The sequence below is a fragment of the Pseudophryne corroboree genome, chromosome 4, assembly GCF_028390025.1.
Source record: "Pseudophryne corroboree isolate aPseCor3 chromosome 4, aPseCor3.hap2, whole genome shotgun sequence".
In the NCBI taxonomy this organism is placed as follows: domain Eukaryota; kingdom Metazoa; phylum Chordata; class Amphibia; order Anura; family Myobatrachidae; genus Pseudophryne; species Pseudophryne corroboree.
Window position 1 is genome coordinate 683905311 of NC_086447.1, and position 21302 is coordinate 683926612.

At 45.0% G+C, this 21302-nt stretch overlaps 1 protein-coding gene across 2 annotated transcripts in view; it reads right to left on the reverse strand.

Annotated features, from left to right (window-relative positions):
• STXBP5 (syntaxin binding protein 5) overlaps positions 1-21302 on the reverse strand; it is a 698920-nt gene that overhangs the window by 312106 nt on the left and 365512 nt on the right. For both annotated transcript variants that reach the window (XM_063917879.1, XM_063917878.1), the window contains exon 6: positions 10144-10207. In XM_063917879.1, coding sequence (XP_063773949.1) covers positions 10144-10207 — 64 coding nt within the window. The remainder of the gene's footprint in view (positions 1-10143; positions 10208-21302) is intronic.

The window sequence follows — 21302 nt, forward strand, 5'->3', positions numbered from 1 at the left end:
CATCCCCAGGAACAGTAGGCGTGTGGAAGGAACCAGCTGTGACTTTGGAATGTTTAGAATCCATCCGTGCTGTTGTAGCACCTCCCGAGATAGTGCTACTCCCACCAACAACTGCTCCTTGGACCTCGCCTTTATAAGGAGATCGTCCAAGTACGGGATAATTAAAACTCCCATTTTTCGAAGGAGTATCATCATTTCTGCCATTACCTTGGTAAACACCCTCGGTGCCGTGGACAGTCCAAACGGCAGTGTCTGGAATTGGTAATGGCAATCCTGTACCACAAATCTGAGGTACTCCTGGTGAGGATGGTAAATGGGGACATACAGGTAAGCATCCTTGATGTCCAGGGATACCATGTAATCCCCCTCGTCCAGGCTTGCAATAACCGCCCTGAGCGATTCCAGCTTGAACTTGAATTTTTTTATGTATGTGTTCAAGGATTTCAAATTTAAAATGGGTCTCACCGAACCGTCCGGTTTCGGTACCACAAACAGTGTGGAATAGTAACCCCGTCCTTGTTGAAGTAGGGGCACCTTGACTATCACCTGCTGGGAATACAGCTTGTGAATTGCCTCTAGCACAGCCTCCCTGCCCGAGGGAGTTGTCGGCAAGGCAGATTTGAGGAAACGGCGGGAGGGAGGCGCCTCGAATTCCAGCTTGTACCCCTGAGATACTACTTGAAGGATCCAGGGATCCACCTGTGAGCGAGCCCACTGATCGCTGAAATTTTTGAGGCGGCCCCCTACCGTACCTGGCTCCGCCTGTGGAGCCCCACCGTCATGCGGCGGACTTGGAAGAAGCGGGGGAGGACTTTTGTTCCTGGGAACCTGCTGTTTGTTGCAGCTTTTTTCCCCTACCTCTGCCTCTGGACAGAAAGGACCCGCCTTTTCCCCGCCTGTTTTTCTGGGGTCGAAAGGACTGTACCTGATAATACGGCGCTTTCTTAGGCTGTGAGGGGACATGGGGCAAAAATGCTGACTTCCCAGCTGTTGCTGTGGAAACTAGGTCTGAGAGACCATCCCCGAATAACTCCTCACCCTTATAAGGCAAAACTTCCATGTGCCTTTTCGAATCTGCATCCCCTGTCCACTGCCGAGTCCATAAGCCTCTCCTAGCAGAGATGGACAGAGCACTTATTTTAGATGCCAGTCGGCAGATCTCCCTCTGTGCATCTCTCATGTATAAGACTGAGTCTTTTATATGCTCTACGGTTAGCAGAATAGTGTCCCTGTCTAGGGTGTCAATATTTTCCGACAGTGAATCTGACCACGCAGCTGCAGCACTGCACATCCATGCTGAAGCAATCGCTGGTCTCAGTATAATGCCTGAGTGTGTATATACAGACTTCAGGATCGCCTCCTGCTTTCTATCAGCAGGCTACTTTAGGGCGGCCGTATCCGGAGACGGTAGTGCCACCTTTTTTGACAAGCGTGTGAGCGCTTTATCCACCCTAGGGGGTGTTTCCCAACATAACCTATCCTCTGGCGAGAAAGGGAACGCCATTAGTAACTTTTTAGAAATTACCATTTTTTTTTATCGGGGGAAGCCCACGCTTCTTCACACACTTCATTTAATTCTTCAGATGGGGGAAAAACTATTGGTAGTTTTTTCTCCCCAAACATGTCATAATACCCTTTTTTGAGGTACCTGGGTTTATATCAGAAATGTGTAATACCTCTTTCATTGCCACAATCATGCAACGAATGGCCCTAGTGGACATTAAATTAGACTCTTCGCCGTCGACACTGGTATCAGTATCCGTGTCGACATCTGTGTCTGCCATCTGAGGTAGCGGGCGCTTTAGAGCCCCTGATGGCCTTTGAGTCGTCTGGGCAGGCACGAGCTGAGAAGCCGGCTGTCCCGCATTTGGCATGTCGTCAAATTTTTTATGTAAGGAGTCGACACTTGCACGTAATTCCTTCCATAAGTCCATCCACTCAGGTGTCTGCCCCGCAGGGGGTGACATCACATTTATAGGCATCTGCTCTGCCTCCACATAAGCCTCCTCATCAAACATGTCGACACAGCCGTACCGACACACCGCACACACACAGGGAATGCTCTGACAGAGGTCAGGACCTCACAAAAAGCCCTTTGGGGAGACAGAGAGAGAGTATGCCAGCACACACCAGAGCGCTATATAATACAGGGACTAACTGAATTATATCCCCTTATAGCTGCTATAAATTATATACTGCGCCTAAATTTAGTGCCCCCCCTCTCTTTTTTACCCTTCTGTAGTGCAGACTGCAGGGGAGAGCCAGGGAGCTTCCTTCCAGCGGAGCTGTGAGGGAGAAATGGCGCCAGTGTGCTGAGGGAGATAGCTACGCCCCTTTTTCGGCGGACTTTTCTCCCGCTTTTTTATGGAATCTGGCAGGGGTATTTATCACATATATAGCCTCTGGGGCAATATATTGTGATTATTTTGCCAGCCAAGGTCTAATTATTGCTGCTCAGGGTGCCCCCCCCCAGCGCCCTGCACCCATCAGTGACCGGAGTGTGAGGTGTACAAGAGGAGCAATGGCGCACAGCTGCAGTGCCTGCGCTACCTTGGTGAAGACTGAAGTCTTCTGCCGCCGATTTTTCCGGACCTCTTCTAGCTTCTGGCTCTGTAAGGGGGACGGCGGCGCGGCTCCGGGAACGAACACCAAGGACGGGTCCTGCGGTCGATCCCTCTGGAGCTAATGGTGTCCAGTAGCCTAAGAAGCCCAAGCTAGCTGCAAGCAGGTAGGTTCGCTTCTTCTCCCCTTAGTCCCTCGTTGCAGTGAGCCTGTTGCCAGCAGGTCTCACTGTAAAATAAAAAACCTAAAATATACTTTCTTTCTAGGAGCTCAGGAGAGCCCCTAGTGTGCATCCAGCTCGGCCGGGCACAGAAATCTAACTGAGGTCTGGAGGAGGGGCATAGAGGGAGGAGCCAGTGCACACCAGATAGTACCTAATCTTTCTTTTAGAGTGCCCAGTCTCCTGCGGAGCCCGTCTATTCCCCATGGTCCTTACGGAGTTCCCAGCATCCACTAGGACGTCAGAGAAATATATATATATATATATATATATATATATATATATATATACTGTTGCATTTACAATGTTTGTATGTAAAATATTTTATAAATATGGTACATCACTTTATTTACATGAACATTGCTTGGTGGCACTGGGGGTGGGGGTGGGGGGTGGATCTCCAGGAATTGATGATGCATGAGGTGGCAACCCTAACAGTACAGAATGCGTACCATATAAGAGTGATGAATACTCCCTGCAGACGTATGTGGACCCCGCTTTGCTAACACCGGAAGATCGACAAGTGTGAATCCAGCACTACATGATGTTAAAGAACCATAATGTGCAATTCAATTGTTGGTGCCTGTAAAATGCTTTAAGTAGCATTTCACACATGTCACAATGATCACCCAATTCCAGCACTGAGGGATCCACCTAATAATTAATTGTCTGCATTGTGAATGTCGACAAGACGTATGTAACCCGCTCATAAAGTACAGAGGGGCAGCTTTATTAAGTCTGGTGAAGTGATAAAGTGGAAGGTGATAAATGACCAGCCTGTGACATGACAGTTAGGATCTGACTGGCTGGTCCTTTATCACCTTCCACTTTATCACTTCACCGAGCTTAATAAATCTGCCCCACAGTTTTACAGTATGCCGTTCTTGCCTACTTCCCAAATGACAACAGGCAATGCATCTGATATTCTAGTCGATCCCAGCAACTTGACCAAACTTATAATGTGGAAGGATGAACACAAATAAATAAGATTTACAGGAGGTTTTTGGAATGAATAACATATTTATAGAAGCCTGTTGCACCACAATGTGATTATTTTTTTTCTATGTGAAAAACAAAACAAAACTAACACCAGCACACTTTAAAATCTGGTCATACATCGGAATAGAGACCTAAGATTATTGGGGGGCCGACATAGTTCTCCTGTGGTGGGGAAAATGGAGGAAGTGGTGTCAGCTTTGCTTTCCTAAGAATGCATGACGCAAGCATGAGCTCAATGATCAAGGAAAGCAAAGCTGACACCATATCCTCCATCTTCCACACCGGGTATAGTATGTTATGCCGGCGCTTGGGATCCCAGCGCCCAGCATACTGGCGCCGGGATCCCGACTGCCGGAATGCAGGCAGCGGGGTGAACTACACGCTATTTATTCTTCCTCAAGGGGTGTCGTGGACACCCCAATAGGGAGAATAGTTATCGGTATGCCAGCTGTCGGGATTCCTGCGTCGGTATGGTGAGCGCCGAGATCCCGACAGACGGTATATCAAATGCCTCCCATCCGTCACCTGGGTCCTACACCCACTGCATGGCAATCCCAATGTACATCTGACCACAGTAACATCTACTTGACGCACACTATATTTGACCCATGTAGGAAAGTCCTCTGTGCTGCTATTTGGGGCACAGTGCCACAGATCATTTAAAACTAAAGGAGCATTTACCACATCCTCTGCCAATATAACGTAAGAACACAGGTGGCCCCTGAAAACTCTAATTGCTCAGAAGTGCTCTCTCCTAACTGAGCAGAAACATTTTGCTACTTCTGAAATAGCTCTTCACATAAAACAAATACTACTAAATACTGATTTTACAACTTGAAATACAAAGACATACTGTACAATCTGCTCAGTACATTTATAACAGGATAATTCCACTACATAGAAAAGGGATACATGCATACGACCCAGCAGAGAAGAGTTTTTTATGGCCTATTACAATACAATGTTCCCTATGAGATAGGCGGCAGAAAATGCTTTTTTCCCGTCAGCTGCTTCTGAGTGAACGGTCAAAATGTGCACAATCATATCAGTGAACAGCAGATGTTCAAATTACACTGTGAAAGGCTTTAATTTCTATTTAGTGGAGAGAATGTAGTGTTGTATTGTTATTCATAACTGACGTCAGCACTGAGGAATATGGATGATTTTCACTTACCAAACGTATGAATTAACATATTAGATGATAGATGTGATGGCACTTCAGCGGTAAGCAAGGAGCAGACACAGTTCACTTACTACTGGACTGCTTCAGGGCGTAAGGGCTATGTTTTCTGGACTTTAATTCAAAGACACCCAAAGAGTGTAAATGGCAGCGCCTGTCTAGCTGTTTTAGTATGTTAGTTATCTCTCTAAGGGGCCTATTCGTCATCTATAATGGGGCCCATAGTACACATGTGGAAACTCTTGTTGTTGCATGTTTTAAGTTACGGGCCCATTCAATATTAAGGGCCTGATAGGGTCACCTAGTATTCAGCAAACTCCGACAACTGTACATTTTCAGAGTTTGCCTGTGGGAACCAAAGCTATCTTCAGATCATCTCTAGATAATCATTCGCTTACCACACACACTCCAAACATCCTATCTGAAGATTTCTCCTGTAATCGCTCCCATTAATTTAGAATTTGTTTCCTGTACCCGGATCTTCTGGAATCTACTGCCTCATCATGGTCTACTATTCCAATGCTTGGAGTACAAGAGCTATCTAATTTTGAGTGTATACTATTTTTGTGATGTATTTACACGCAGTTCAAGTTTTTGCACTATTATGTTCTAAAAATCTTAGTGCAAACATTGATAACGAATGACAATTTCACTGCTTACTGCTTTGTATTCCTACTTCATTATGTCATTCTATCATTTCTTTGCTGTACAATAAATGGGGTACGGTCATTATGTCGACCACACTTAGGTCGGCCACTACTGGTTGACATGGTCACTAGGTCGACATGGAAAAAGGTACCTTTTAAAAAAAAAAATGTTTCATTTTTTCAACTTTTTCATACTTTACGATCCTCGTGGACTACGATTGGGAATAGTAAGTAACCTGTGCCGAGTGCAGCGGTAGCGGAGTGAGGCATCTTGCCCAAAGCATGGCGAGCAAAGCGAGCCAATTGATGGGACACGGTATACTAATTGAAGTTCCCCGTCACTTTACGAAGAAAACGTCACCAAAAAAAGTTAAAAAACTCATGTCGACCTTTTTTCATGTCGACATAATGAGCATGTCGACAAATAGTGGTCGACCTAAGTGTGGTTGACCTAATGACTCATACCCCAATAAACAGATAAAAAAAATGTAAAAAAAAATATCTATTTAGTAAGCATACAACTAAAGTCCTGTTAGGTGACATGCAATAACAATAAGAATCTTTTTCACACAAAGGACCTTATTCAGAGATGGACGCATACACAGCTACTGTAGAGCTGCGTCCATCTCCTCACATGCTGGGGGGCCGCCCAGCACAGGGCAAGGCTGCCCAGCATGTGTGACGGGCCGCCTCCCGATGCATCCGCATGTGACGTCACGCAGCCGCCCTGAAAACGCCCCCAGCCTGCTCTGTTCGGCCCACCACGCCCCTCCAACACTGTGTCACCGCCACGCGAATGCCCACCATTGTCAGTCACATTGCGTCCGCATCCTTCCGGGATGCGGCCGCAATGCGTAAGGTTATGCAGGCGCACTGTGGCCACTACGCATGTGCAGCTTGCTGATGCTGGGAAACTGCGCTGTGGGCCGCTGATGCGGATAACTCTGAAACAGACCCAAAATCTTTAAAATGTATAACTTGGTATGTCAGGTGCCTTTTATTAAGGAGAGAGGTACCAGTGAGCGTGGCATGATCATATAGGGTCTAATTCAGGTTGGATCACCGGCAGGAGGCTTCCATCATTCCTGCGCCGGGGGGTGGGGGGTAGCATGCTGGGTGGCCTTGCCCTGCGATGGGCAGCCCAGCATGCGGTCGAAGGATTGCAGATTCTGCTAAAAAGCAGAATTTGCCATCCTTACTGAATGAGGTCCATAGTGTGTGACCAGTGGTGCAAGTAGAAAAAATGTCCTATAGGTACTGTATGCGCGCGCAGAAGGGGTGTGCGCAAAAAAAATGGGTGTGGCCAAATGCCACATAGGGCATGGTCAATGAAAATGGGGGTGTAATACACACATATGGGGGGAGGGGCAGATACACGTATGACCCCAATAGTGCCAGATACACATTGCCCCACAGTGCCAGATATACATTGCCCCACAGTGCCAGATACACAAATGCCTCCAGAGTGCCAGATACACATTGCCTCACAGTGCCAGATACACATTGCCCCACAGTGCCAGATACACAAATGCCCCCAGAGTGCCAGATATACATTGCCTCACAGTGCCAGATACACATTGCCCCACAGTGCCAGATATACATTGCCTCACAGTGTCAGATACACAAATGCCCCCACTGTGTCAGATATACATTGCCCCCCAGTGCCAGATACAGAAATGCCCCCACAGTGCCAGATATGCCCCCAGTGCCAGATACAGATATGCCCCCAGTGCCAGATACACAAGTATGCCCCCAGGGCCAGATATGCCCCCAGTGCCAGATACAGAAATGCCCCCAGTGCTAGATACACAAGTATGCCCCCATTGCCAGATATGCCCTTAGTGTCAGATATGCCCCAGTGCAAGATACACATGTCCCCCAGTGCCAGATACACATGCCCCCCCAGTGCCAGATATGCCCCCAGTGCCAGATACACATGTCCTTCCAGTGCCAGATATGCCCCCAGTGCCAGATACACATGTCCTTCCAGTGCCAGATATGCCCCCAGTGCCAGATATCCCCCAGTGCCACAAGTCCCCCCAGTGCCAGGTATACATGCCCCCCCAGTGCCAGGTACACAAGTCCCCCAGTACCAGATATGCTCCCAGTGCCAGGTATACATGCCCAACCAGTGCCAGATATCCCCCAGTGCCAGGTATACATGCCCCCCCCCCAGTACCAGGTATACATGCCCCGCCCCCCCCCCCCCAGTGCCAGATATCCCCCAATGCCAGGTACACAAGTCCCCCCAGTGCCAGATACGCTCCCAGTGCCAGGTATACATGCCCCCCCCCCCCAGTGCCAGATATCCCCCAGTGCCAGGTATACATGCCCCCCCCCCCAGTGCCAGATATCCCCCAGTGCCAGGTATACAAGCCCCCCCCCCAGTGCCAGATATTCCCCACTGCCAGGTATACATGCCCCCCAAGTGCCAGATATCCCACAGTGCCAGGTATACATGCCCCCCCAGTGCCAGATATCCCACAGTGCCAGGTATACATGCCCCCCAAGTGCCAGATATCCCACAGTGCCAGGTATACATGCCCCCCCCCCCCAGTGCCAGATATCCCCCAGTGCCAGGTATACAAATACATGCCCCCCCTTGCTCACCGCTGCCGTCCTGTCTGTGTGAGGGGAGGAGAGCGCAGCCTGCGCCTCTCCTTCCCCTCAGTCTCCGGCGGGTGTCTCAGTTTAATTCAGCGCCGATCCGTGAGCCAATCAGAGCTCACACCGCGAGCTCTGATTGGCTCACGGACCGGCGCTGAATTAAACTGAGACACCCGCTGGAGACTGAGGGGAAGGAGAGGCGCAGGCTGCGCTCTCCTTCCCTCACATCAGCGGCGGTGCGGCGGGGAGCAGAAGAGGGAGGGAGGGAAGAGGAGCGGCGGCCCGTCGGTGTGGGTACGGCGTACCCACGGCTAAATTCTTACAGGTACGCCGTACCCACCCGTACACACACACTTGCACCACTGTGTGTGACATTTAGAATCAAATCACATTAAACTTTTCATTTTTTTAGTCACTTTAAACTGTTGTTGTTTGTTTCAAGTACAAGGAAGGCATGGAACAGGGGATATGGGTCGTTGGGTCGACCCAACTTAGGTCGGCACTCATTAGGTCGACAACTGAAGGTCGACATTGACATTAGGTCGACATGTACTAGGTCGACAGGTCAGAAGGTCGACATGAGGGTTTGGACTGTTTTGGTGTTGTTTTCGCCGTAAAGTGACGGGGAACCCAAATTAGTGCACCGTGTCCCCTCGCATGGCGAGCGAACTTTGGGAAAGATTACCGTTCCCAATTGTAGTCCATGTGGATCGTAAAGTATAAAAAAAAAATCCCAAAAAAGTAAAAAAATTTAAACAAATTTAAATTGTGAAAACTCATGTCGACTTTTTGACCTGTCGACCTAATGCATGTAGATCTAATGGTATTGTCGACCTAATGAGAGTCGACTTAACGACCGTAAGAGGCTATTGCAAGAATGCTACTATATACATGTTAGCTCTTTTATGACTCATTAGAATTTTGTGCTCATGCCCTGTACACATTCCATCCGATACGTTGATGCTATGATCTATAGAATATTAAATGGAAAAAGAAACAAAAAATCCTCTGCACTTTTAAACACAGTAGCAAACAGAATAATGTATCACAACATTTAAGGTATGTAGTCATCACGTTGACATTAAAAATGTCAACATGATCTGAATGTCAGCAGTTAACGTGGTCATTATGCTGTCATTATAGGGTTAGGCTGCGCTTAGGGCTTAAAAGGTAGAGAAACATGTTGACTGTCAACATGCACAAAATCGACGTCAAGTGTCGACATTCACAATGTTAACATAATATACCACACCCCATTTCAAAGTAACAAATAAAATTATAAAATATAGGGCTCACAGCTTATAACTTAGTATTTTAATTATTACCATTAAGGGGTACATTTACTAAGCAGTGATAAGAGCGGAGAAGTGAGCCTGTGGAGAAGTGCCCATGGCAACCAATCAGCACTGAAGTAACATCTATAATTTGCATACTATAAAATGATACAGAGCTGCTGATTGGTTGATGGGGAAATATCTCCACAGGCTCACTTCTCCGCTCTTATCACTGCTTAGTAAATGTATCCCTAAAGCAGTACCTCCACCTAATAAAAGGAATCAGTGTGGTCCCCTGCCTCCCCCCCTCCCACAGTCAGAGCACTTAAGCCATCAAACGCATACCTTTCAGAATCCCCGGAATGTTGTAGGACTGCCCTGTCTTCCCTGGGGTCTGACAGTAGTGTGGCCTATTTAGTGAGTGGCTGCTGCAGACATGGGCATGGTTTGGGGCACAAGAGTGTTGAATGAGTTACACTGTGAATTTTGTCCCAACGTTTTATTTCACTTTGAATGCTGACCTTTCTATCAAGGAAATAAAAATACTGCTAATGATATTACCAAGTAAGTCATCTGTGAAGTACGTGGACTATGGAATCTTTACCGGTCACAATGATATGACAGTGAATAAAAGGAAAACAATACATCACCTACCTTGCCTTCATCCATTGGATTATCACTTATGTGGACAACTGGTCCTGGGTGTGATTTGGATGACCTGAAATAAAATCATATATAATATGGTTAGAGAAACATGTAAAAAAAGGAAAATGTACGTAATGACGTATGAAGATTATACATAAAAAATCATTAGCATATTTAAAAATGTCAAATAAGCACTTCTAATAAACAAGAGATGAAACATTAACTCAGTGAGTCCCGATCTCACCGCTTATCACAGCTAGTTCTGAGGTCACTACTTTAGCGCTCAGTGTTAGTTAATGCGGGTACAGTACAGAGTGCATTGACCCAAATCATACTTGCCTCCTTTTTTAACTACAGTAAATGCAGAGTAGGGATTATCTTACAAGTCACGGTTTTGGACGGTTGGGAGTAGGTTAGGGTTAGGCTGCAGGAAGGGGAGATTAGGGTTAGGCTGCGGGAGGGGTGGGTTAGGGGGACGATAAGCATAAGGGTTACAGTACGTACCAAAATACATCGGGTTTACGAATGCTGGGATGCCATTGTCAGTATTTTGACCTGACTATCGGATTGCCATACCCAGCCCATTTAAGACTAGCTATTGTTTTGTTTTTCTCACTCTCTCTCTTTCCTCTTCTCTCTCCAGCACTCTTCTCCCCTCTTTTTTTGCTCCTCTCTGTCTACATCTGCATCTCTCCCCTCATCTGTCTAAGAGGGAGAGTGATCTAACAAACCTTTGAAAGAGATAAAGAGGAAAAGTTGCCCAATCAGCATGACAGTTTAGAAGCGGATTTGTTGCTATGGGCAACTTCTCAACTTTATTTCCCTTGAAGGATTGCATCACCTTCCCCATCTCACTTTCTCTCTCTGACACCTGTACCCATCTTTACCTCCGCTTTTTCTATTACTATTTTCCTCATTCTTTCTTACCCGCTACTGTCTCTCTTACCATTCCCCGTTTGCCACCTCTCTTGCTCCCCTATCCCTCTTTTATTTATGCTGGGTACACACTGGCCAACATATCGGCCGTTCTACTGAACGGCCAATATGTTGCTGGCCCATCGGACAATGTGTACCAGCGATATGTCTGTGAATACCGTCGTTGACTGTAATAACGCGTCGGCCCTGCAGTACACACGATGGCCAATATATCTACATGTCTGTGCATGGCGGACCTAACGTGAACGCGTGTGTGCCTGGATGGCTAGTGTAATTATTTTGCATTTGTTGATGACGGAGCAGGGACATGGTTGCAGGGACTCTACAATAAGCGCGTGTTTAGGCCCAATGTACACATGCTCCAACATGATGGCATTAATTTTTTATCCCTGGAATTACTTTTTTTTATTTACTTTTTGGGACAGCCTTGCTTTTATTTCTCTATATGTGGCCTTGGCATCCCTGTGTGTATTTTTCCTTTCTTATATTGTCATATACTTTAGGTTGTGGATAATGTTGTAATATTGTTACTGGGCGACTTACAGGAGTGTCTGTGTTTTCATTATGAGGTAGTATTGTTGTAAATATGCGTTTGCAGGTTTGCTGATGTGGCCAAGTTTCTGTACACACCAGCGGATGCCTCAAAACTACCAACAGCCCAGTTGCTTAACCAGTGGAGTGTTCTACTGCAAGACAGATGAAGTACAGCCATACTCACTGTTATACACACTTATTAGGATGGAGCAAAGCTTGAGCGGAGCAGGGTGTCATACAGTTCACCAATCGGGGAGTATATGCAGGATGTGAGTAGCAATGCATGATGCCGGAAAAGCGTTTGCAGTAGGTAAATCACAGGCCTGTGGTGGTCTTATATAGTGATAAGTTGGTGCCACGCATGCGCAGTACTACGGTCGGTGGCCATCTTGGTACAGGGACTGAAGCCACCCTGGACGAACAACATGGAGTCTGTGCAGTAGAGCACTCCACTTTAAACAGGTATGTGATGAGTACGTATGGGAAGTAAAATAAGTATTTGGAGACTGTGGGGTAGATGTATTAAGCCTGGAGAAGTGATAAAGCAGTGATAAGTAGAAGGTGATAACGCACCAGCCAATCATCTACTAACTGTCATTTTTCAAACCTGTAATGATTGGCTGATGCGTTATCACCTTCAACTTATCACTGCTTTATCACTTCTCCAGGTTTAATACATCTGCCCCTGTGTGTGTTATGATAAAAACCTCTGGAGGTGACTTCTCTGACTCTGGTGGATGTGGGCAGAGGTCACACCAACTGTCATTACATGTCAACGTGATGACAATTTATCAGCAGTCGGTTTTATTATACAGATTGCCAATAACAGGTCATATTTTTAATTATCATATTTATTTATTACTGACAGCCAGTAAATTTGCTTAAAGTTGGCAACAAGAGTGAGAGCACCATACAAAAGCTGGCGATGCAGAAATATCCTTACATACATGTGTATTTGGTACTGAATGTGGATCTGTGTTTTGTATAAAGCTTGTAGAAATGTAGGGGCAAAAATGTTTTACAGCTTGATTCATATTACTTTTGAATACTGTACATTGTTTGACAGAGATTCCCAAACTTTGCCACTACAGTCCAGGTTTTAAGAATATCCATGCTTAAGTCCACATTGTTAAATCAAATTGACTGAGGTACTAATTAAGTCACCTGTGCTCAAGCATGAATATCCCTAAAACTTGGACTGCAACGGCGGAGCTGGGAAACACAGATTCCAGTTACTGTCTATTACCAGCAACGCTGCCAGAGCCGTAGTGTATTATACTGTAGTTTATGTAACACTCTACAGGCAGCAACATATGCATTTCTACAACGCAATGGGAAGGAAGTAACAATGCTGCCTGTTATGACACATCAGAACAGATATTGCAGCATTATTAGCAAAACTTCCTGCTGTTATGGAAACAAGTACTGATAACAGTTTCACAAAAAAAACTCAAACACATTTTACTGTATAAAGTCACAAAAAAACCTGAAAAACAGAAATCACAAAAATGTACAAACAAGTTCAGGTGCAAGATCATATAATCCCCTACTGTGAAATCTAGGGTGTATTAAAAGTGACAAGGAGTTAAGGGGTATATTCAATTAGGGTCGAAGACTGCCGTCCGTGGAATTCGACTTGTCGAATAATACGTGAATCGGCGGGATAGCTGCCGATTCATGTACTTTTGAGTGAAACGGGGCCAAATTTGATAGGATTTGGCCCCGTTTCCGACCATCTCAGTCCGACGTAAAAAAATGTCGGCCTGAGATGTGGGACCCAGAGGAGGAGGGGGGGTCAGCCATGGGGAGACGGGGGGGGGGAGCCGCAGGGAGACGGGGGAGAGCAGCGCTACAGCACAGTGCTGCAGGAGGATGTCTCAGAGCCGCGCCGCTCACAGCAGTGTCCACCCAGCTCCAGCAAGTGAGGTCACGCTTGCTGGAGCCGGGTGGACACTGCCGTGAGGTCTGGCGGCTGTGAGACAACCTCCTGCAGTGCTACTGTAATGTTGCTCACCTCCGTCTGCCCGCGGCTGTCCCCGCGGCTCCCCCCCCCCCCCCTCTCCTCCTCTGGGTCCTTCATCTCAATTCGACTTTTTAAAAGTCGAATTGAGATGAGATTGAACAGGGGTTGTCGGATCCATTCCAACAAATGCATGTCGGAATGGATCCGACCCTAATTGAATATACCACTTAGACACCTAATAGCCATGGAACTCCAGTGTGGATCTAATCTACTTAATAATTACTGCAGTGGTTACATTATTTTTTATACTACACAAGTTCTAATTAAAAAAAGAAAAAAGAAGCACAAACAAATCTGCACACTAACACATACATATATAAATAAGACAAACATACACTGACACATCTGTAATGTGGTTAGAGAAATACTCAGACAATTCTGGAGTATGCAAACATGCTTGCCTGTAAATGAAACATCCACAGCAGATATAAATGGCTGTTAGCAATAATTACTAATAGGAACTTCTAAAGATGGAAATGAACTGCTTAGTGGGTGTGTGATGTCAGAGCGTAGATTCAGAGGTGGACGCTATTGTGTAAATAGAGACCACCTGTCGGCTTCTATGATGCAATCAAAGACACAGTATTGGATCATCTGCGTGAACATCGGACATCTTAGTAACCCGCAGGTTACTCAGGATGTCTGGGAAAGTCGCAATGCTGGGCCAGTGCAGCTGCGTCCAAGAACACAGCCACTGGCTTCAACATGTCCCTCAAAAATAGGGCAGAAGCACCCCCAATCACCAGCAGTATATTAATCATGTTGTGTCTTTTGGGGCACTGTGGCCGACATTGCAGAAACAGATCTGCACATGCGCAGATCTGCAAACATCTGCAATTTACGTAGCTGTCGTATTGACATAAATCTCTGAATCAGGCCCAGAATGAATGATTTATACACATTGTATGTCAAACATCTGTATTATACTGAAGACTGAGGCGCAAAAAGTATGTTGAAGAGATATAAATATAAAAGTATGACAGAAACAAAATAAAACAAAAATAAAAACTACCAAATACATCATAGGAGTTGGTTGGTATAGATAAAATTGGCACAAAGGGCCTGATACAGAGTTAGACGTAATGTTGATGCCACATGCAAGCGCCCAATGTTTTATGTACATGCGTCCAAGTCGCATTGCACGTTCTTCCCCTTGGGAAGCATACTGTTCTAAGATCCAAACTGCACACATTGGTAAAGTGACTGACAGTCAGGAAGCATTTGGGGGAGATAATGGGGAGTGGTGGCAAAAATGCAGGGGTGTCATGACTGTTTTTGGGGATATCTTAGCCTGCAACTGCGATCACGTAGGCAGCAGCAATGGCTCCTGCATCTTACTACCTGTGGCCATGCTGCGTGACCACAGGACTACTCGAAGGTTTGATGACTGACTGATCTACGATGGATGCTGCATCTTTGTACACAGCCACAAAGCCGCAGGTGGGTGTCTCAATACAAATCCAGGCAGCAGAGGCATTTGCTTTCTGGGCACATATTCGCAGCTATGGCAGCATTAGCCTACATTACATCTCTGAATCAGACCCATCGTTGTTTAATAACCCTGTATTTCTTTCTCCTTTTATTTTGATTTCATAAAGACGTGTTTTATTGGACCATCCAGTGTACCCCTGACATGCATTTAATTCAAATGATAGAGTTCTCATGATGCTGCAATTATGGACCCATTTATACAGTCAGACATTAAAGATGTCAGCCGTACAATCCTCAATAACTTAATCAGCTTCTGATTTCTAATGCAGCTTGTCAATATAATACTATTCTCTTCATGTTTTGGTTCATCTTAGTTGCTGATGAATCAGGCTAAAATAAGCATGTCTGTCCTATCTGTTTAGGCCGCCATGTCGTGTTAGTCATTGTCACAAAAAATTCTAGTTTCCTGACAGACACTGCTGGATACATGTCACTTGGTCATCTATTTCTGCTAAGAAAAGCTTGCCAAGCAACAAAAGCTGTTGTAGAATATCAGAACAGAACTTTAGGGCATTACATAGACAGCTTTTTCTTTCTTTCTTTATTTTTTTTTATTTTTTTTAACTTTGAACACAACTGAAAATAAATCTAGAACCTCTGGGGGGGGGGGAAACCCCAATAAAAATAGTGACTGTTCATATATGTTCACAAATCTATTTTGCCAGCAATTAAAAATGTAAGTTCAATCTTGGCATAATGCATACTTGAAGGCTTACCGGCATATGACAAATACATTCCTGCATTCTATATTTCAAAATCTAATTGTGTATCATATGCTAATACTAGTAAGGGTCAATAACAAAGCTGCAAACTTGCAGTCCTGCAGTGCAAACCATTTTGTGACATCCCCCTTCTACTTCAGGACAAATATGGCTGTTTATGAAGGGTTTTACCTGGCTTCATAAGTCATTGCAGGCCTGATTCTGAGGCGTTTGCCACAGCCGCATCTTCTGCTAATGCCACGTCCAGTTTTATCTGAGATGACCACTTGCAACTTCTTGAGATGGTACATTTCAGTCTTGGAGCATCTTGAGATTCACCATTGAAACACACCACCAGCCCTATGGAAAGTGCAGTGTGGCGCCCTGTGAAGATGGTATCGGGATCCCAGAGCTTGGGATGCTGGCGGTCAGAAGACCAACAGCAGCATCCTGATGTTCAGGATTTCGATACCATTTAGGTACATATGAGGACACCTGCGTTACGATTTGACAGCTGTACCACCCGGGGCAAACTCTCCATCTGCCACTGTCCCCGGAAAGGGTCCTCTGATACACATGAGTCAGCTTAGCCAGTAACAATAGCGATACACAAGCTCTATGAGTCAGATGCATGCACAGACTTCGGCCAACTGCGTACAGCATCAGCATTGCGTCCACCTCTGAATCAGGCCCTGAGAGTGCTACATTTTTCTTCTTCTAATAACAGGACCTAGGAAGAAAAACGTAGGCTATGGGGTCAATTCAATTAGGAGCGAGTGGGGCGAAGTGCTGCCACAACTGCACATCAGCTTACCCCCATCTCACCCTCTCCGTAATTTGAACACCTTATAGAACATACAGGGAACGTACAAAGGGGTATCAAAAATAAACAGGAATCGTGTTCTAGAGGGCAGGGTGCTTTTAGTACGTGCTTCCACCACTAGGTGAATGTTTTCGGAATCCTTCTAGCCATTATCCCAGCTGACGTTGCGGGGAAGGTAGCGTTTAACTGCAGTGTTATTCACTCTTTCACCTATTTTTTGTGAAATCAATGCTCATTTGTTACTCTGGTGTGAGGGGGATTGTGCACTCAAAATGTGTGCCTCAGGTCAAGTTGTCAACCAACGTTTTTATTTGGAAGTTTTAAAAAGGCTGCACCACAATTTGGGGAAAAAAGTCCCGATTTGTGGCGTACAGGTGACTGGTACTTCCATCATGACAACGCATCTGCTCACACAGTGCTGAGTGTTAAGCAATTTTTAACAAAAAATGACATGACACCTTTGCCTCACCCACCGTGTTCACCTGATCACGCCCTGTGCAACTTTTTTTTATTTCCTCGGATGAAAAGAGACCTTAAAGGAAAACATTTTGCTGATATTAAAGAGGTAAAACGAAAAACATCAAAAGTACTAAAAGGCATCAACGAAGAGGAGTTAAAAAAAATGTTTAGAGTAATGGAAAAAAATGTTTGGACAAATGTATTGATTAAAGTGGAGAGTACTTTGAAAGTGACAGAAGTTTCAAGATGTACAAATAAATAATTAATTAATAAATGATTGATTCCTGTTTATTTGGGTACCCCCTCGTACATATGGACACAAATATCAACACAAGATGCAGATTAAACAGAAAGAAGTATGTTTGCATTTTCCTTTACTGTCATAACTTATCTCATACATAAGGGGTTACACACTATTTACTGGCGGGCGGGATGCCGGCTGTCAAGATCCCAATAGCGGCATCCTGCCCGCCAGAATGCCAGCAGCGGGCGAGCAATAAAAGTCCCCTCCTGGGCTCGTGGTGTTCGCTATGCTCGTTGCGCTTGCCACAGGTTCAATTCTCACTCTATGGGGTCGATTCAATTCGGCAACTTATGAATAGCGCCGGGAATTAGCTCCCAACGCTATTCAATTCAGCTGCTAGTAACCCGCAATTGTCGGGAATTCTTCTCTCATCCCCGGGGGATGAGAGAAGAAACCCGACAAAAGTGCTGCCTCGAGGCCGGCGCGAGGCTGATTCTGTCGGGAATCAGCCTCGCGCCGGGGAGTTAAGTCGGAGAATGCCCGTTCTCCCGACAATTCAACCTGTTTAGTCGGCGAGAACGGGCCATCGCCGACTTAACTGGAGCTGAATTGAATAGCGACGGGAGCTAATTCCCGACGCTATTCATAAGTTGCCGAATTGAATCGACCCCTATGGGTGTCAAGTGGGAATAGCCCCTGTGTTCCTGGATTCAGGAGTCGGTATCCTGACCGTCGGGATCCCGACAGACGGCAAATTGATTACATTCCCATTAAAGACACTATAGAAGTGTTGTGCAAGAAAAAAGTGCAGGAGAGTTGGTAACTCCAATGCAGCCAACTTAAAAAAATAAAATCTACTTCTGGCTATCATGAGGATTAACTGATGACCTTTTTTTGTATTTTGTTGTAATGGTTTTATGCATCCCTCCTTGTTTATGTTATTTGGAATATGTATATTCCTTAGTTGCCCTACTGATGTAACTTAATAAAAATATTTTGCACTAAAAAATAAATTCCGCAAAGAAGACGATCTCTCTGAGTAATATGCCCAATATATGGTACTGAACATTAATGTTGACAGTAATAATGAAGACTACACAATCGGACAGAAAATGTAAAGTAGGCGAATACTTAATGAAGTCTGAGATAATGTAAGCATCCGGGTTTTTATGTAAAGGGACCCATCCAGCTGGTAATTCTGAGTTAGAAGGGGGAAAGGCATGAAATGTACTCTCCCCTTACAGGAAGCACCAGGAACTTTTACCTGGTTGGCAGCAGGCCAGGATTCTCAAGTTCCAATGGCTAATACATTTTCGTCCTAATGGAGCAGATGTATTAACATGGAGAAGTGATACAGCAGTGACAAGTGCAAGGTGATAACGCACCAGCCAATCATTACGAATTTGAAAAATGACAGGAGCTGACTGGCTGATTCGTTATCACCTTGCACTTATCACTGCTTTATCAATACTCCAGGTTAATACATATCCCCCAATTGAGAAAATTCCAATTGTATAATGTGTTTAAAAAAAATGTTTAAAATCTCTACATTTGCCAACAGCACTCATTCATTTGCCATAATTAGATTGTTGGAAGTCTGGCTCCATGCTTGTTTATTGAAACCGAAGGCCTTATGCTACCCTCACCTTTGGGGTAAGTTGTGTGGCCTGAATGTAAGGGTGAAAGAGGTGCCGGTTTGGAGAGGGTAAGAAGGAAGCTGAATGCAGTTTGTGGTAGATAGGGTTGAAACGGTTGTCAAAGACCCTAGATTAAGTCTTTACAGGCCTAATGAGTTCCATTTACCAGATTATGGGGTATATTTACTAAGCCGTGGGATAGAGATAAAGGGATGGAGATAAAGTACCAGCCAATCAGCTCCTAACTGCCATGTTACAGGCTGTTTGAAAATGACAGTTAGGAACTGATTGGCTGGTACTTTATCTCCATCAAAGGTTTACAGACCCCTATAATAGTTTGGTGATGTTTATAGAGGACACCTGTTCCTGTCTATAATAAGGTCTAACGGGACACAGGGGGTGGAGGTAAGCAGTGCTCCCTGGCAGGCTCTAATGGCACAATAACATTTGCCCGGCATTTACCCCGGGAAAACAGCTAGATTGTCACTACCTCACGTGGGGACCTGGTCACTATCTCAAAGAGAGGCCAGTACTATGCCAATTAAAAAGGAGTGGTATTGCTCAACCCAGTGTGCAGGAGCAGAACGTGTTTCCATCCCATATAATGAACCAAATCAATATAAGGCTGTTACCGAGGGTACGCACTGCTTTTTTTGCCACCTTTAATTACAATTCTAATTTGATCAATAAATTCAGCTTTGACCTCTTTAATAGTAATTCCGTTGTCCGAATTGTTATTTATATGGAGTATGGGTTATGCGCTAAGGTGAAGTATTAAAACCACTGGATGACTTACTGAATTGGTGCTCCCCTTGGGGATTCAGATAGATACTGTACAGCTATACAATTTCCATGCCATGGGACAAAGGTAAACATAACCAATTAAAGTAATACAAAAAGGCAAGTGCATGTCTGTGTCGTATAGACACAAACAAATTTTGCTAATCATTTTGTATCACATGCCTGTTCTAAAACAAAGGGTGTGCACATGAGACCTGTGTTTGTAGTAAATGACTTCAATCTTTCTCTTTTTTTTTTTTTTTTAATACTTTTATGGACACATTTTCTATGAGAAAAAAAGGCTACCTTCTCCATTATTGGATAACCTACTGTAAATAATTGTGTGTGGCCAGTTCTATTGGTCCCAGCAGGGGCGTAACTAGAACTTTGTTTACGCCATAGCAAAATCTTGAAAGCCCCTCTACCACCTATTAGCACCAAACACACACATATCCCCCACATGAAAAAAGACATAGGCTCCGACATAAAAATAATAAAATACAGACTTTGCATGACCCCCCCCCCCCAAAAAAAAAAAAAACACATATGCCCCCACATGAGAAAAACAAAACAAAAAACACATACTGTAGGATTCACATGAAAAAACAAACCCATAGGCTTTGCAGGAAAAATAAACACATATTGGCCCCACATGAGAAGAACAAACATTGGCCCCCACATGAAAAAACGCACACATTTACCCCCACATGAGAAAATCCCACAAACTAGCCCCCACATAATAAAACAGACTGTGAGCGACTCAGTGAATCACATTAAAGGTGCATACACACTGGAGAATATACAGTATATATTGGGCGTTTGATTGAACCACCGATATATGTGTACTGGCCAGTGCGTAAAAGTGAAACTGACAGGTCAGTGAAGATGGCAGCAGGGGTTGTCGGCGCAGCGGCGGGAGGTGGCGCCCTTACAGCCTGTACAGCAAGGATAAAGGAGGAGACAGCAGGCAGGTGTGATGCCAGCGGCCCATGTTCCGTGCATGACTGGGTGCAGGTGGAGCGGAAGACCCTGGAGGCAGCCTGGGCCCTATAGCAGCCACATCCCCTGAGTCTCTTTTACTCTACATTCAGCATTGATTAACTCTAATCTTTTATTACATGACTACATAGGGGCAACTGTAGAACACCCTACAATCTAGATGCTAAACAGCCCCTTTACAGACGGGACAGAGTGCTGGTAGTACTTCCCCACCAACACCTTACATACAACACACATACGTTTTGTGGTCATTTCATATACATAATATGGAGGGAGAATTGTCTTCCTGTCAAATAGCATTCATATCTATTAAATTCCAGAGTATAATGTAGGCATCAATATTTTAAATAATAAAGGGGAGTTTGCTTTTTCAGTTACAGATAACGAACAGTACCAATAAACCCAGACTGGGTGATTTACCTATAGGTAGGTGTATTGGTCTTTCTGACTGCCAACTTGATCATCCTACTTCTTCTACTACATCCCTCCCTCTCGCCTGGGCTATTGTCAGCATGGTAGCAATTGCTGACTCAGGGGCTAA